The sequence below is a fragment of the Littorina saxatilis genome, linkage group LG4 (genome assembly GCF_037325665.1).
Source record: "Littorina saxatilis isolate snail1 linkage group LG4, US_GU_Lsax_2.0, whole genome shotgun sequence".
NCBI classification, from domain to species: domain Eukaryota; kingdom Metazoa; phylum Mollusca; class Gastropoda; order Littorinimorpha; family Littorinidae; genus Littorina; species Littorina saxatilis.
The window spans coordinates 10,691,502-10,710,594 of NC_090248.1; the positions used below are offsets into that span (position 1 = coordinate 10,691,502).

Sequence of the window (19,093 nt, forward strand, 5' to 3'; positions counted from 1 at the left end):
CAGAGATACAGAAAAAAGTGCTATATCCTGCTCAGCGCAACAACTCCCGCACTAGTCTGGCTTGTCAATTTCACTACCTTTCCCACGAGCGGTGGACTGACGATGCTACCTAATCTTGGTGAAGAAATGCAGTGCGTTCAGTTTCAGTTTCATTCTTTTAGTTCGAAGTCGACAGCTTGACTAAATGTTGTGGTTTCGCCTTTCGTGACTTGTTTTTATCTCATTTGGGATGAGGGAAAAGCTGTTGATACCTGTCAAAGTAAACATTGAATTAAAAGCCTGCTTATTTCTTACATGTTTTTGCGTTTTTGGTCCCACTGGGATGAGTGTGTGTGTGTTAGTGTTAGTGTGTGTTAGTGTGTGTGTGTGTTAGTGTGTGTGTGTTAGTGTGTGTGTGTTAGTGTGTGTGTGTGTTGGTGTGTGTGTGTTAGTGTGTGTGTGTGTGTTAGTGTGTGTAATGTCTGTGTGTGTTTGTGTGTGTGTAATGTGTGTGTGTGCTTGTGTGTGTGTAATGTGTGTGTGTGTGTGTGTGTAATGTGTGTGTGTAGTGTGTGTGTGTGTGTGTGTTAGTGTGTGTGTGTGTAATGTGTGTGTGTGTGTGTGTGTGTGTGTAATGTGTGTGTGTGTGTGTGTGTATGTGTGTGTGTGTGTAGTGTGTGTGTGTGTGTGTGTGTGTGTGTGTTTAAATTCTTTGTGTGACACAATGTCAATGACAGGTACATCGTAAGAAAAACTTAGCAACTTTACCCCCCTCTCCCCCCCTCCCCCCCACACACACAAACATGCACACGGACAAAGTTTGTGCATCAAATTTTACCCTCAAATAACAGTTACATTTCATTGAGCATTTTTGTCATTCTATTATTTCTCCTTTTCTGTCTGAAGGACAGCGGACATCAAAACTGTCTCCAACTGGCCACCAGCTGCTAACACTAGTGATGCAACATTTCAATGTCATCGCTTTTCTCTCCTCCATACAAAACAATTTTCATATAGTAAAAGCAATCCCTCTTTTTATATTTAGTCAAGTTTTGACTAAATATTTTAACATCGAGGGGGAATCAAAACGAGGGTCGTGGTGTATGTGCGTGTGTGTGTGTGTCTGTGTGTGTGTGTGTGTAGAGCGATTCAGACTAAACTACTGGACCGATCTTTATGAAATTTGACATGAGAGTTCCTGGGTATGAAATCCCCGAACGTTTTTTTCATTTTTTTGATAAATGTCTTTGATGACGTCATATCCGGCTTTTCGTGAAAGTTGAGGCGGCACTGTCACGCCCTCATTTTTCAACCAAATTGGTTCAAATTTTGGTCAAGTAATCTTCGACGAAGCCCGGGGTTCGGTATTGCATTTCAGCTTGGTGGCTTAAAAATTAATTAATGACTTTGGTCATTAAAAATCTGAAAATTGTAAAAAAAAAATAAAAATTTATAAAACGATCCAAATTTACGTTTATCTTATTCTCCATCATTTGCTGATTCCAAAAACATATAAATATGTTATATTCGGATTAAAAACAAGCTCTGAAAATTAAATATATAAAAATTATTATCAAAATTAAATTGTCAAAATCAATTTAAAAACACTTTCATCTTATTCCTTGTCGGTTCCTGATTCCAAAAACATATAGATATGATATGTTTGGATTAAAAACACGCTCAGAAAGTTAAAACAAAGAGAGGTACAGAAAAGCGTGCTATCCTTCTTAGCGCAACTACTACCCCGCTCTTCTTGTCAATTTCACTGCCTTTGCCATGAGCGGTGGACTGACGATGCTACGAGTATACGGTCTTGCTGAAAAATGGCAGCTACTTGACTAAATATTGTATTTTCGCCTTACGCGACTTGTTTTTCTTAATATTGAACAAGAAGAACAAAATGCATGGACTCAAAAAATGAAAATGAGAGAGAAGAATTTTTTTTTCTAGTGAACAAACAAATATAAAAAAATTGTTCTAATCTTGCTATGTCATGATTATAGTCAGGCATTACTCAGCAAAACATAGTAATCATTCCTACATCTAAAGTGTGGTCCCTTTAAAAAGTTACATAACATACTGTACAGCTGCATAGAGATCAATCAAGGTATAACTTACATGTACTGTATAATATGCTCATGAGTCTGGATATTATTAAGGGAATGTATACATATAATTATATAAATACATAAAATGTACTGACCATGTACCAATCAGTGTGAACACATGTCAAAATGGAGCGTAAATCTCAAGTAATTAAAGACACTGATAAATAACTTACTGCATAGACGATGGGAAATTCTGTTGCTCAATATTTACGCGCAAATACACGCACTCTTTGCTTTCAAACACTGTTTCACACCCTAACACACACACACACTCACAAATACATGTATTAATTTGTATGGAAAAGGAAAATTCTTTAGAAAAAGTCCCAGAAACTTCCTAGCTCATTATCAAATGTAATACATTGGTTCCTGCATAAAGCATAGCATTATCTATTTACATGGACACTATGTAAAAGACCACAACAACAACAAAAGTTATAACTGACAATGTTCGGAAATGTATAACTCTGTCAGGTTTGTATGGGTTGTGAAAGAGTTAGTACCCTTGCTTTTTCAAGGACAAACATCTAAATTACAAACATCTGACTGGCCTATAATGTCACAAGGGAAATTGTAATTTTGACACGTGACATTATAGGCCAATCAAAAGTGAGGGTGTGTGTCTGAAACACATGTACAGCAAGTACGAGTAGATGCTTGTCTCCGAAAAAGCAAGGGTATTCACTCTTTCACGACTCATGCAAACCTGACAGTTATTTCTGGAATTTGTCCAGGTGATGTTTGCAAATAATTCTGATCAGGGCTTTATGGCCTGCGGAAGAGTCGTTTCCCTTGACAGTGAGACAAGGAAAGCTGTGCCTTTAACTTGAACACAACTGAACATGTGTTGCAACTCATGTACCAAAGCTTTGTTTAAAGTCAGGCAAAAATAAAAATCACAGCTATATTGCTTGTTTCCCACACTTTATCTGAGTATAATATATCAGCTTGTAGAGTTAGCTTTGCGTGACTTGTCTGTTTCCCCACACACACACCAAGGTTTTGCAAACAGTTCTTCTACATCTTCCAGTCTTGTTCCTTTGGTTTCTGGAAGTAGCACCAGGAAAAACACAAATGCCACTGAGGCGATGCCAACAAACAACCAGTAAGTACCTGGAAAGAGACAGAAGATGGCAAAGCCTTTGAAAACAACAGATAAAAAAAGTGCAATATTCATATAAGATAATGTGAACCAGTACAATATTTTAGACATATATTTGACACAATGATTTTGCTGAATGTAAACTGTAGCATATCTAACATCCACAGTGGCTGATCCAGTCATTATAACTACACAGGAAGTTCCTTCGCAGATGACTAAAGCTATGTTTCAGCTTTCCATGTAGTGACGTGATGGCAGCACAGCGTCATAGAAAAGGCTTTGCAGGCGGCAGGCGAATTTAGTGTTTATGTTTCCATTAAAAGCAGTGCGCCAGACAAATGTTTGTCTTTCTGACTTGATTTCTGACTTCCGTCGCAAAGCTCATATGGAAACATGCATGCTTTGTTTCTACTTTTGTGATTGGTTTTGCAGCTGCCGCCACGGTCTAGTCACTGTTGCTTGGCCGTCGCTATATGGAAACACACCTTATGCAAATCAAAAGTGCAGTAGCTTACCATACTTGGTGAGTGTTTCAGTGAGTGTGAGAAAGCTCATGGAGACAAGCAGGTTAGACAGCCAGTTGGTTGCTGCCGACATGGAGTTTCCTGTCGATCGTGCCCACAGCGGGTAAATCTCTGCGTTGATCGTCCATGGCATGGGACCCATACCTAATGATCAAAGGAAGTAATAGTACTGTAGAAGAAGAGTTGTTTGAAAAATACATCATTAAAAAAATAAAACATAAAAACAGAAAGAAACAAGTCGCGTAAGGCGAATATACAATATTTAGTCAAGTAGCTGTCGAACTCACAGAATGAAACTGAACGTAGTCCGCCGCTAGTGCAAAAGGCAGTGAAAGTGACGAGCCTGTTTGGCGCGGCAGCGGTTGCGCTGTGTTTCATAGCACGCTTTACTGTACCTCTCTTCGTTTTAACTTTCTGAGCGTGTTTTTAATCCAAACATATCATATCTATATGTTTTTGGAATCAGGAACCGACAAGGAATAAGATGAAATAGTTTTTAAATCGATTTCGGAAATTTAATTTTGATCATAATTTTTATATTTTTAATTTTCAGAGATTGTTTTTAATCCAAATATAACATATGTATATGTTTTTGGAATCAGAAAATGACGAAGAATAAGATGAAATTGTTTTTAGATCGTTTAATAAAAAATAATTTTAATTACAAGTTTCCGATTTTTAATGACCAAACTCACTCATTAGTTTTTAAGCCACCAAGCTGAAATGCAATACCAAACCCCGGCCTTCGTCGAAGATTGCTTTGCCAAAATTGCAATCAATTTAATTGAAAAATGAGGGTGTGACAGTGCCGCCTCAACTTTTACAAAAAGCCGGATATGACGTCATCAAAGGTATTTATCAAAAAAATGAAAAAAATGTCCGGGGATATCATACCCAGGAACTCTCATGTCAAATTTCATAAAGATCGGCCCAGTAGTTTAGTCTGAATCGCTCTACACACACACACAGACACACACATACACCACGACCCTCGTTTCGATTCCCCCTCGATGTTAAAATATTTAGTCAAAACTTGACTAAATATAAAAAAGAAAATAAAGGGAAACGAAAAAATGCACGGCAATTGTATCTTTCAGTGAGGCAGACTAGCTGCAACAGCAGTAACGCACCCAAGTGTTGTTTTGCCTCATCAAGTGCATTTACAGCGTAGAATCTTTCAAAAGTTATGAATAAACTGTGAGTGAATTATCAGATTACACCTCAGCCTTCTCATTTTTTCCTGCAAGATGTATCTATTTAGGGTCTTTTTAGTAGTTGTTCCTAATGTTTCTGTTGGTACCCCGACTCTCTCCTTACCCATCCCATTTATCATCGATTCCATCAGTCAGAACCCGTTTAATGCAAAAAAACGACGAGACCAAACGAAAGTAGAGGTTCAAGGGACACAAATGAATAAAGAATTAATCAAACAGGATTCAAGACTCCTATCGCTTTCCTGACAAAATACACATTCATCGGCCACCATGCTTCTTTAAAGGCACTGTCCTACCATTTAAACAATTCTACTCACCGTCTCACATCTGGACAGGCTTTTACCTGGGAAAAGACCAATTGATTATACTCTCCACTTGAAAACATCTTTCTTTTCTTTATTTGGTGTTTAACGTCGTTTTCAACCACGAAGGTTATATCGCGACGAGGGAAAGAGGGGAGATGGGATAGGGGAAAGGGGGGAGATGGGATAGAGCCACTTGTTAAGTGTTTCTTGTTTACAAAAGCACTAATCAAAAAATTGCTCCAGGGGCTTGCAACGTAGTACAATATTCAAGACATAGGAAGTACAATGGTGCTTATTTGCTTTTTGGCTCACGTAAGTGTAGCCTATGCGATCGTAACTTTGTCTGTCTGTGCGTGCGTGCGTGCGTGCGTCTGTGCGTGTGTATGTCTGTGGTAGAAACTCTAACATTTGAAGACGTCACATTACATTGACGTCACATTATGACGTAAGAGGGTTAGACGTCACGCGAAGGAAGTACTGACAGTCTCGGTCATTATTATTTTGAGCGCGCCGAGACTAGTTGGCAGTCGTGTCCTTGTAAGTAGGCTACATGCAGACAGACAGATCTAGATCTAGTGTCTCGCTTTCTTGCACAGTTTCACCTATGCTCTTTCTGTGTGTGTGTGTGTGTGTGTGTGTGTGTGTGTGTGTGTGTGTGTGTGTGTGTGTGTGTGTGTGTGTGTGTGTGTGTGTGTGTGTGTGTGTGATTGAGTTTGTGTTACTGTTTGTCGATTTCTTACGTGAGCCTTGATGGCTTCGCCTCTTGTACTTTTAGTGGTTCACTACCTTATTTTGGTCACATTTCATAAGGGTCAAAGTGACCTTGACCTTGATCATATGTGACCAAATGTGTCTCATGATGAAAGCATAACATGTGCCCCACATAATTTTTAAGTTTGAAACAGTTATCTTCTATAGTTCAGGGTCAAGGTCACTTCAAAATATGTATACAATCCAACTTTGAAGAGCTCCTGTGACCTTGACCTTGAAGCAAGGTAAACCAAACTGGTATCAAAAGATGGGGCTTACTTTGCCCTACATATCATATATAGGTGAGGTATTCAATCTCAAAAACTTCAGAGAAAATGGGAAAAATGTGAAAAATAGCTGTTTTTTAGACAACATTTATGGCCCCTGCGACCTTGACCTTGAAGCAAGGTCAAGATGCTATGTATGTTTTTGGGGGCCTTGTCATCATACACCATCTTGCCAAATTTGGTACTGATAGACTGAATAGTGTCCAAGAAATATCCAACGTTAAAGTTTTCCGGACAGATGTCCGGACGTCCGGACGGACGGGGGGGACGGACGGACGGACGACTCGGGTGAGTACATAGACTCGCTTTTGCTTCGCATGTGAGTCAAAAATAACAAGAGCCCAAGTGCTCTCTGTTCAGAGTGAGAATTAAATTCATCACGAACACCAGTGGCAATCTGTGACAAAAAATCCTCAAAAATGTCAAACTTTGAACATGAATTAAGCCGTCAGGATGTTGATTTTTGGTATGAGACCAAGTGGCGGGATGTTATTCTTATCCCATACAAAAGCCTGGCCAAAAATAGAGACGATGATCTGAGGCAAACTGCTTTCACGGTGAGAACACTACAGTGGAACCCTCTTTTAAATTTAAGACCTCAACAAATCTGAGAAAATCAGGTCTTAACAAGAGGCGAAGCCTTCAAGGCTCACGTAAGAAATCGACAAACAGTAACACAAACTCAATCACTCCGTCACACATACACACACACAGTACACACACACACACACACACACACACACACACACACACACACACACAGAAAGAGCATAGGTGAAACTGTGCAAGAAAGCGAGACACTAGATCTAGATCTGTCTGTCTGCATGTAGCCTACTTACATGGACACGACTGCCAAATAGTCTCGGCCCGCTCAAAATAACAATCACCGAGACTTTCAGTAATTCCATCGCGTGACGTCTAACCCTCGTACGTCATAATGTGACGTCAATGTAATATGACGTCTTCAAATGTTAAAGTTTCTACCACAGACATACACACATACATACGCACGCACGCACGCACAGACAGACAAAAGTTAGCATCGCATAGGCTACACTTACGTGAGCCAAAAAGGAGAGAGTCTTAAAATTGAGGTACATTTACTGAGATTATGAACAGAACATCTGCAAAAGTAAGGTCTTAAAAAATACGAAGTCTTAAATTGAGGGTCTTAATCTAGGGGGGTTCAACTGTCCCTTTAAGCCATCAGTCAAACCATCCTTTCACACCCAAACCAACCTGGGGCAAAGAACATGAGGTACAGAGCCAGACTAACTATGGCAATCCAGCAGTACGGGTCAGGGCAGTACCCATAGGCCCACACCCATACAAAAGCCTGGCCAAAAAACTGTGACGGTGAGCCAAACGGTTTTCAGGGGAAGGGCTGTACCTTTAAGCCATCAGTCAAAACATCCTTTCACACCCAAACCTACCTGGGGCAAAGAACATGAGGTACAGAGCCAGGCCAAATATGGCAATCCAGGAGTACGGGGTAGGGCAGTACCCGTAGGCCCACACCATCGACCCATGGTCCCTTGTCGCGTTAGCCGAGCAGCGTCCCACTTCAGAGTAGCTGTCGTCACCTGCCGCAGCGATGCATGACCCGTTGGCCGGGTCTCCTCCAGTGTCGCTATAGCAGAACCCACAGCCTTTGTCTTCGATGCAGCTTTCGCAAACTCTGAAATTGACAGAAAGATGAGTTAGTGATGTTCGAGACTTAAGAATTAAATGTTAGCGACACACACAGAGTACAGCTGTCCGAAGAACCGACAGTCTCATAATTCATATCAATATCATAATTTCAGAAACATGAAGCTCGCATCCCCCCCCCCCCCCCCCCCTCCGATCTCTCATTCCAAATTCTACTCTCTCTCTCTTTTCCTCTCTCTCTCTCTGTCTGTCAGAGTTACAAAAGAACTGTTGTCCTGAAAAAGTGGGAAGATAAGACTGGGATTTAGATGAGACTCGTCTAAATAATAACGGGTAAAAACATGCTCAAGATTAGCTAAAGAAAAAGATTACATGCACTATGAGGTGAAGGGGTTAGTACAGTGTCTTGCTAGCTATTATCCAAGGAACCGTTAATCTTCAATCCACATGAGAAAAGGGGTGAAATAATTTTGCAATTAAATCAATCAGTCAATCAATCACCCAAACAACTACTAAATCAATCAAGCCTCAGTGTTGACTTACGCATAAGCCGAACACGAGGAGTTGTCCAGGGTCTGATTAAAAGTGATAGGAGGAGAATTGTACGCGTCCAGTTGAAATCCAACAGCTAACACAACCAGACTAATGATCACTCCTGAAACACAACACAGGCCATTTACTGGAGAAAACCAGATACAATATCAACAAAAAATAAACATTAAATCAACAGTACTGAAAAGGTTCACAGAAAAAGAGGAAACTGCATGGGAAAAAAGAACAAATAATGAAAAGAAAAAAAAAATAATGAAAAAAAGAAAATAAATCATAAAATAAAGGAAAGGAAAAAACAGAAATTCAGAATAATTTTTTTGTTTAAAGTTGAATAATAATATATTTCAGAAAGTAATACACCAAGATCAAAATGATTTTGAAGCAACATATACATACTGTCAAATGAAAAGGTAGCTCATGAATCATTGGACATTAAAGTGTGACAGACAGCATGCAAATCCCATATGTTTGAAGTCACATACACCTGATTCAACATTCCTGCAAAGATGAGGAGAAAAACCGACCCACAGTTTAACAAAGACACTCTTCTTAAGTACACAGACCCTGTTTAGATTAAAATTGGTTAATATTTACTCTGCAAGTTATCTGAAACAACCATAATCTATGGAGTTCTCTACAAATACAATTTCTTTGATTTGTTCTGTGTTTTGTTGTTTTCCAACTGGATTTCCGTTTTCTCTGCATGTAACTTGTAAGCACACCAATTATCTGCAGGTAGGTAATCTTGTCAGAACAAAATAGACGATTTTCAGAAATAATTCTGTCGGGTTAGTATGGGTTGTGAAAGAACGAATAACCTTGTTTTTCCTCCAGATGACAAATAGCTTCACACATGCTCCTGCCCACGTGTTTCCGACACACCGCTCGCTAGTGATTGGCCCCTGCAATGTTTGTCCCAGTAAAAAGCAAGGGCATTCACTCTTTCACAACCCATACAAACCCCACAGAGTTATTTCTGAAAATCGTCCATTATGTTCTGACTAGATTACCTACCTGCAGATAATTGGTTTTCTTACATTATCACACACAGCCATCCATCAACGCTATAAACAGCAACGCCCAGCCTACCTGCCAGGCTGCTGAGTATGAGCGGCTTTCGCCCAATGCGCTCCACCAGCCACACACCAACCAGCGTAAAGACAAAGTTGACGCCCGCTGTCATGGCCGCCAGCCAGATCGCTGTGTGCTGGTTGGTGATGCCCGTCATCTTGATAATGGAAGCGCTGTAGTACCTGCACAGGGTACACACCAAGAACAAAATGCTTGAGTTTTACAGGCGAACCTTCAAAAATCCGTGAGGTCAGCTACGTCTTAAGGCAATGTGCGGCAGTAAAATCAAACTTGGAGAATACATGGAAGAACCTAGTTTTCTGGGTTATTATTGAAGTGGCTTATATTTTTTTAAATCAATGAATTTTTTTTTAATATTAATGGTCACAGACTGACGATGCTATGGAAACAGCTATTGGATTTCTAGGAAACAGTTTTACAGCGACATCATACATCAGAAATGCATGATATTTGGCACAATGATACACAAGACTTATATCTGAAATCATATAGAACGAATTTTTGACTAAAGACTACAGTTGAATTTAAATATATTTTTGTCATAAGGATTAATGAATTTCTAACATGTACTGTTGAAAATCAAAACACATGCCAACAAACAAAGCAAATGCTCTCCTTTGTCATTTCCCATTACAGTGGAACCCCCCCCCCCCCCTTTTTTTTTTAGACCCCTGCCACTCTCCCCCAAATAAGACGTACTCCCTCCCCTTTAAGACCCTCCCCCTTCCCCATCCAATAGAAGATTCCCTCCCTTCTTACCCCCCCCCCCTCCCCCTGACCATCCTACCCAATAGAAGACTCCCTCCCTTTTAAAAACCCTACCCCCTGATAAGCCCATTCAAGAACCACTATTTTCCGATTTTCTATTTATAAACTCTGAAAGTTTACCTCCATTTTAAGATTCCTTTTTTAAGACATGATTTCTTTTTTTTTCGGTCTTCAAAGGAGGACTCCATCCGGTTGGTAACTTTCCCATGTTCTCGGCCCTGGTGATGTCCTACAGGCAGTGACACGGTTAAAGGCATATTAACTCGATGAATATACACGCTAATTGCTTTACCAACAGCTGGAGACATGCTAAATTAAGTTCCCTGCAAAATATTGTGGTCTAGGACCCCTTAAATGTTGAGATATTTGAATTTTTATTTTGATCTAGATCGTCCTATTTATAGATTTGCCAACAGAGGGAACGTTGACGCAAGGGAAATAACTCCGCGTCTTTGTTGACATCCTCACTTTTTCAGAGGCTAGAACAAGCTGTAATGCATGTATATGGTCCGCGCATTGCGACATATCGTCATTATATGGCCTTATGATGCATTTGACATCGATTGTGGGCAAACTACACTTTGTAAACACGGGAGCGCGTACATATGCCTTTAAACACTTTGCAAAAGGTTAAAGGCAGAGTAAGCCTCCCGTAAACCATCACAGATACGGTCAGGCTTTTACACACAGTACAAACACCCTTTCATTTAAACACTCACCAATTGAGAACATCCTAGGTGCCCTCCGTAAAGAGCGAACAATTTTCAAAGAATTTATTTTTGCGTGGTTTATCTTACCCCTGAGCCATCGTGAACCCGTGTGATCCAGTTTTCCCTTTTCACAATGCAGTCGTCATAGTTAGTCATTTGAATGCGACTCGACGTGAGCTTATCTACAATAGCACGTTTTTTTATGCACGAAACAACGGCTGTGGTTCACAAGAACTCTAGCGATGGCTTGTGACTGTTGAGAGGAACGGCGATTTGCACTGATAAACCGGCCGTCGTCTGCTACGACCCTTGCGTGACCCTGCTTCTGGGCTTTTCTTTTTTTAAACTTTCACAACTTCGAATTGTTCTGATCTTGTCTTGATGAAAAACGAATTCTTTTATGATTAAAGAATGTTTGTGTAACAAGCTGTCAATTTATTATTTAGATTTTAAAAGTTAGGTCTAGCGCAAAAACGAGGCGCCGTTGTTGTTAACGGAACAAGTCTACGAAAATAAATTCTTGGAAAATGTCTCACGCTCGACAGAAAGCAGCCAGGATGTTCCCGTTCGGTGAGCGTTCAAATGGAAGTATGCTTGTACTGTATTTAGACGCTCGGGGAGCTCTGTGATGGTTTACGGGAGGCTTACTGTGCCTTTAACATGCAGCCACTTACATGACAGTGTTAATTCCACTCAGCTGCTGAAACAGCTGCAGCCCACAGCCCACCACTAGAGCTCTGCGCATCTTGCTGGATTTCAGCATACGCAGCAAAGTGGGTCCACTGACTGAAACAGAAACAGGTTGTATACAGTGGAACCTTCCCTTTAAGACCTCAAAAACTCTGAGAAAATTTGTCTTAAAAAGAAGGAAGTCTTAAAATGGGGGTAAATTTACAGAGGTAATGAACAGAAATAGGGTCTTAAAATGCACATCAAAGCCATGTCAAAACATTGAGTCAATCTATCGTCCTAAAGGGTTGAACATGAACACACCGAGTCGTGTATCGCAAAGACTACGTATGTCCTTGGCTGGATGAAACCCCAAAGGACTGTGACAGTGTTGACTGGTGAAAATGTTGGTAAAAATATTGACTTTTCACACACACACACACACACACACAAACAATGAACACACATGATACTAATAACAATACCACATGGCAATAACCCGAAGTTCATGGTCCCACGTGACAGAGTGTATCTCAAACAGTCGCTTCCACAGGGTTAATTTGGGACAACGACACACACACCATATCTTGTTTCAGCTCCTTATTCTCTTGAAAGCTCCCTTTTATTTCATCTAGCTCAGAGTGCACGCATGTACAAACACAAACACACATGTTGTGGCTTCCTCACCCTGCCGACAGACTCGTCAGTACTAGCTCAGCATTGTGCTCTGTACTTTCTGCAGAATGTTACGCGCTTCTGCCTCCACACACAGACACACACACAGAGCCACACACAGAGCCACACACACAGAGCCACACACAGAGCCACACACTGGTACAGTTGACCCCCCCACCTTTAAGACCTTCAGAAATCTGAAAAAATCAGGTCTTAAAAAGGAGGGAGTCTTAAACTAGGGGTAAATTTGAAGAGGTTATGAACTGAAAGTCTGAGTAAACAGGGGTTTAAAAGGGAGGAACTTCTCAGGAAGCCTTACATTAGGAGGGGTTCCACTGTACGCACACACTCACACATTACACACACCATGTTTTGTGGCCTCTTTATCTTTTCGGCAGTTCTCTCTAATCTCGTCTAGCTCAATCAGCCTTCACAACGTTGGTGCCCCGTAGTCTCTGCAGAATGTGACGCGCTTCTTCCTCGACACATACACACATGTACACGCACACACTCACACATTACACACACCATGTTTTGTGGCCTCTTCATCTTGTCGGCAGTTCTCTCTGATATGGTCTAGTTCGGCCTTGACATCTTTGGTACCTCGTACTCTCTGCAGTATCTGTCGCGCTTCTTCCTCCCGATGTTTCTTCATCAAGTAACGTGGACTCTCCGGCAGAAACAGGAATCCAATCAACTGAATCAGAGATGGGACCCCCGCTAGTCCGAGCATGTACCTGGAAAAGCGAAAAGTTTTTTTATTTTAAAGATTATAGAAAGGTCTAGTAGATCTATGAGGTTGTTGAATTGGGTATGATACTACTGTGTTAGTTCATTATCTGTACCATAAGTGTTTGTCTCTCTGTCTACTGAAAAGGCCATTGTGTGGAAGTACAGTAAATGTAACGTTTTGTTTTGTCACAAATTAAGTGTTCCAAAATTGTACCATTCTTGTTTTTTTTATTCTGAATTTTAGAATGTTACTGTTAGCAGTCTATCTGTGTGGATTCCTTGCTTTTTCACATTTTCTTTTCATAACGGGCTTTATATCAAATAACCAAAGGGAAGTAATCGCTCTTAATGCATACGACATTAAAAAACGCTCGCATTGTTTGAGATTATAACGGGCTTTGTCAATCTACATAAATTGTAAGACTTTCTTTCTTTACTTTCTTTATTTGGTGTTTAACGTCGTTTTCAACCACGAAGGTTATATCGCGACGGGGAAAGGGGGGAGATGGGATAGAGCCACTTGTTAATGGTTTCTTGTTCACAAAAGCACTAATCAAAAATTTGCTCCAGGGGCTTGCAACGTGACCTTACTGGGAGAATGCAAGTTTCCAGTACAAAGGACTTAACATTTCTTACATACTGCTTGACTAAAATCTTTACAAAAATTGACTATCCGATAGTCGCCTCTTACGACATGCTGGGGAGCATCGGGTAAATTCTTCCCCCTAACCCCAATAGTAATTGTAAGACAGGATTTTTTTTTAAATGTAAGGTCTTATATGGGGAGGGAGGGGGGGGGCCAGGCCACAATATTCAAAGGTTATACTGACCGCCAGCCATCTTTCTGCAAGTAGCTGAAACCCCCATCCAACAGGCTGGCTACAAACTGACCCCCCGTGATGAACAGCACATTGACCGTCAAAAGTCGACCTCGCAGGTGAGAGGGTGCTGTTTCTGCTATGTAAACTGGCACTGTCATCGATGCAACGCCTGTAAAGAACAAAATGTTGCTGTCAACGGCATGGCTCTGCAAGTTATTTTGTACCAGCATCCCTTTATGCTTTAGTTTTTTCAGTCAGTTCAGAAGACAACATATTTTTCATGGGACTGCTTTTACAAGCAATTTTTCTTATGTCATTTCAAAATTTCATATAAAACTTAAAAATAAGTTACTCATCATTTAAATCAATTCTATAAGAACTTCTTTCCCTGATTTTAATCTCGATCTCTCTCTCAGTCCCACCCCTGTACGTGTCACTGTCAGCGTGATTGACTCGTTTCTAATTCTATTTCCTTCAATTTGACAGTCTGTGTGTGTGTGCATATATATATGTGTGTGGGCGCGTGTGGTGGTACTGTGCAAGAGGATTGAGTCCTGCAGATAGATAAATTCATAAAATGTCGAAAATGCAGTTGTGCATGTAATCACAACAGGCTCAGTAATCAGTTGTTGGCCAAATATATATATAAATCTACTTTAGCTATGCAGTTAGCTTAACAAGCAGTAAAACATGGACTTGAACACAAAATGTATTAACTGATCTTGCCAACGTCCACATGAAAATAAAATTACCAATGCCAATCCCAAGTGTCAAACGCCCTACGATCAGCATCGTAACGTTTTGGGCAAAGCCAAGCACTAAAGCACCGGCAGTGAACACCACACTGGCAAATATCGTGCAAGCCTTTCTCCCAAATCTGTCGCTGAGCCAGCCGCCAAACAAGGCTGCAACAAACGCGGCACCAATAGTCACACTCACAACGGCTTCTTGTTCCAAAGACGACAAATAAAACTCGTCCCTGAGCAACAGCATGGCACCAGACACCACCCCGGTGTCATAGCCGAACAGAAATCCCCCGATGGCAGAAAAACCTGCCAGCACCACAACAAATGCTGTAGTCCTTTGCTGACCAGGAATACCTCCGCCAGAATCATCGCTGTCCTCTGTCACCGGACAGTTGATGCTGCTTCCTCCTGTGTCTGAGGATAAGTCCAACTCCAAGCCTCTGTTGGTGAACGAACCGTTCCTGTCGTCATCCATTCTGTGTGGGTTCGATGGCGGCGAAGGGTTTGAAAGTGTAATGTGTTTAGTCGGAACTTTCGGCTCCTTCTGACTGGACACAAGTCGCGAAGTCTCTGAAATACCTTCCATCTCGATTCTTTCGTCCTCGCTGCTGCCCTCGTAATCAGCAAACATTTAACCCAGTTTTCCCAGGCGAACAGCCTTAAACATGGTTATCAGCACTTGTTTGAGAGTGCACTTCGTCGCGTACGTGTTATCTAAGACGCATTTGTCAATGTCAGTTGGCGTGGAATGCAGTTTTCGTTGACTGCAAATCTTGATGTCGAACCAAAAGTAGAACTTCGAGGCATCTCTGTAATGGACGGAAGCGGAAGCGTAATCTCAGTTGAGCATGTATACGATTTTTATTTTAAACGCAGAAGAGCTCTACTTTCTGACACTTTTTTAAATCTGGTATACACATCTGTTTTAGTGTTTCAGTTTTCAAGCTTAAAGATATCAGTACAATAATGCATGAGGCAGGAAACAGTGCAGATTCAAAAGCAAAAGTTGACCTATATCGCGAAGGCAAAAGAGTTTCACTTTCGTCGGATAAAGGGGAATAATTTTCGACGAGACACAAACTTGCGAATATAGCCAATTTACACAGTTATTTCCCGTGGATCTTAAAACGGCTGGTTTTGTAAAGTTTTGCGTTCGCCGAAAAAATTGTCAACAAATTCTTAATATGCTTTAGCAAGACTCATTGTTCACTCTTTCAAGTGTTAAAGAGTAGGGATACTTGCAGCACTATAAACTATTTCGACATTTTGAGGGGCATAGTAAAACAGAACCTGAATCAGGACAGAGACAAAGTGGCCCGGCGGGGACAGACGCACTCACGGTAGCGATCACGATCTGATAGTGCGACGAGAAGCAAAATGGTATATGATCATAGTTAGACGTTGGGGAATTCGGGGGTTGTGATTGGATAGACTCAGTCACACAGCGGCCCTATTCCGATCATCGGGCCATATTCCGCAGGAAGTCTGCGAATATGCTTTCATATTCGTAATAACAAAGACACATGTTTTCGTTTTTTTCGACGTGTATGAAATACGTATGTACACGCATACCTGGCCAGGTTTGTTTCTGTGACTGGTCGACGGACGATGCCCGGCGGAATTGGCTTTTTTATTTTCTTACCGTACATGAAATACGTGACATTTTATGTAAAACAAACTCCAGTTCTTTACAGGCAGAAAAACTTGCAAAGTTCAAGTAGATGCATTCTGACAGACGGTCTTTCCCATGTAGAGCACATAATCATCTTCGTTCACTATGCAACGTTCATTCTGAGACAATCCTTGTTCTTTTATCATTCACAGATTTACCGCAGACTTCATCACTTGAATCCACATATGGCGATAACTTCTTCTTGAGGAGCCAAATTCACTATTATTAACGAAGTGGTCTGTTACTCTTATCGGGGCCTGGAATCTTTTCGCGGCATGCGTCTTGGACAACCCGATAGCGGCAAGCCCCCACCCCCCACCGACCGTCGGCGCGCTGGGCCTTGGCAGAAGCAAGATGGGTTAAAATCTAACAGGCCCCTGATCTTAAGACTTTTTTTTAATTGAAATAAAATCGAATTCATTAATATTATGTTGTCTGTGCGCTCGTCTTTACTCATACACTCACAGGTTTCGTACCAGTGTAACATCCCCCCCCAGCTTAAAACTCTTTGTTTGGCGACTTACTACTGCAGAACTTAAAACTGTTAACCCTCTAGAACCTGCTCATGCTAGCAGCGTTTCTAAACTTGTTTTTTGTGATGTTTGGTAATTCATTATCTCCAGGCAAATATATGCACTTTTATCAGTACAGCCGCGAAGTGTGTTACGAAGTGGTGTGTGTTGCGTGTGCCTATGCACACTAGCTTGGCTGAGGAGGGTGGAAAGCCATGCAGCTCAGAATCAGATACCGATCAAAGTCACTGTGAAACCTGCGATGAGACCCTCTTTAAAACACATCTCCATAATCCCGTAACTACAATATTCCTACAAAACGCAAAAGGGTTACTGGGTTGGTTGTTTCCAGAAGTTAATTTTAACCTCAAAGAGCACAGGTTCTAATCATTGTACGCATCACGTTGGTCTGCAATTTAGACTGCTTTGTGATCTTCGCAGGTTTCACTGTCTCCTTTGGAATTGGGTCTGAATGAAGTTGGCGGCAACGAGTGAATTCGTTTGCCTCAAAGCGAATGTCCGATACCGGTCGTTGTCGTAAAGAAATAGTCTCAGTAAATTTGCAAAAAATACACTATCCTCGTTTTCTAAGCCATTTTTCTCAAAGGTTTGGTAAACCGAGGCTTTTTTGTTTTCAAACGCTTATGATTCCGTCAGAAACATCGAACACGCTTTAAATGTTGCAACAACAACATCATAATCCAAACGCAGGTAAAATACTCTCTAACTATACTGAATTTGTATTTGTAGTGCTGTAGTACAAGTTCCTTCAGTTTTACACTACATTTTTAGCTTGAAGGGATTGTAGTATGTTATATTTTGCAATATGAATAATTGTACATATCAATATAATGAAAAAACAAGCAAATCGAGTCCAAACTTTTAGGTTTCCAACCTGGCAACTGAATAACAAGATGGCGTACATTTTGTCGTCTGCTTCCCCCTACCCTTTATAAATGTAGAAAAAGTCCCCGAGTTTCCCCCTTCTTCTTGCCTTGGCTGCAATGTTTACGCGGCTGGGATTTATCACCGCGCGGCTCGCTGACAAGATAAAATAAACAAGCTCCCCCACTGGAATTGGGAACTAGTGGCCATATGATATACCCAGACTTGAATCCATATACCCAGACTTTTGAACAATATATACAATAACACGTAAGCAGGCATGATACGTGACTGACGTCATATGTGAAACCTGACATACTGACGTAACGCCAAACAGCCGGTAATCTCGGCGTGTCTTCTCCGTGATACATGTCCGTGGCCGGGTTTTTCCATGTTCGTTGATTTCCGTGGATTCACAGTACACAAAGGGATATGCGCACTAAACCGTCGTGTGCAATAGGCAACATGGACCAGTCTGGTAGTTGTTGCTGGCAAAAACATGTTTTCAACATAGAGTATTATATCAGAATAGCAATATAAACGCTATTGTGTTTTCTGCGTAACAATAGGGTCCGATATTTAGACTCAAACAAGTATATAATGCGACTCGTCTTAGCCTCGTCGGCATTATACTTGTCTCGTCTAAATATCGGACACTATTGCTACATTAAAAGGGAACTGTCTGTCAAAACTAATATTGTACGTTCTGGTATCTTCACTCCGGCATTCTCACTCTAGCACTGACTCTCATTCTGGCATCTCCACTCTCGCGCTAGCACTACTGTATTCTCACTCCAACTCCGAAATCGGGCAAGCACTGTCACTCTGACACAACCACCCCCACTCTAGCACCGGTCCACCACCATCACTGTCACTCCGAGCCGCTAGAAGTCGCTCAGTCTGGAACCGGTGTCACGAACTGAAAACTCTGCTGAACAATCCCTCTAAATGCTGTCAATGCGCATGCGCCAATCTATGACTTAAAACATGCGACCCTTTGACCGAACGAACCATGGGTTAGGGTAAGGGTTAGGGTTAGGTTGTTCACAACCTGATTAATCTCCCCATGTTAGCGCATGCGCATTGACTGCATTGCGAGGGATTGTGCAGAGTTTCAGTTCGTGACATCGGTCTGGCACTCTGAGTCACTCTGACAGGCTCACGCTAGCACTCACACACTCGCATTCTGGCTACACCATTCTCACTCGGGCACCACCATCTTTCGAATGCCTCCATATCTTTTACTCTGGCACTCTCGCGCTGGCACTTTCACTCTGGCACCACCATTCCTGTCTCTGGCACTCTCACTCTGGCACCACCATTCCTGTCTCAGTCTGGCA

At 41.4% G+C, this 19,093-nt stretch overlaps 1 protein-coding gene across 1 annotated transcript; it reads right to left on the reverse strand.

The window, feature by feature from the left end:
* Positions 1–1,903: 1,903 nt before the first annotated feature.
* On the reverse strand, positions 1,904–15,498 carry LOC138963938 (proton myo-inositol cotransporter-like). The gene is made up of 9 exons (XM_070335796.1): positions 14,691–15,498; positions 13,948–14,107; positions 12,914–13,122; positions 11,716–11,827; positions 9,561–9,724; positions 8,463–8,574; positions 7,703–7,947; positions 3,705–3,857; positions 1,904–3,200 (listed from the first exon to the last, which is right to left on the reverse strand). Exons 1-9 carry the CDS (start codon positions 15,313–15,315, stop codon positions 3,031–3,033), a joined length of 1,950 nt encoding a protein of 649 aa, XP_070191897.1. The 5' UTR covers positions 15,316–15,498; the 3' UTR covers positions 1,904–3,030.
* Positions 15,499–19,093: the final 3,595 nt, after the last annotated feature.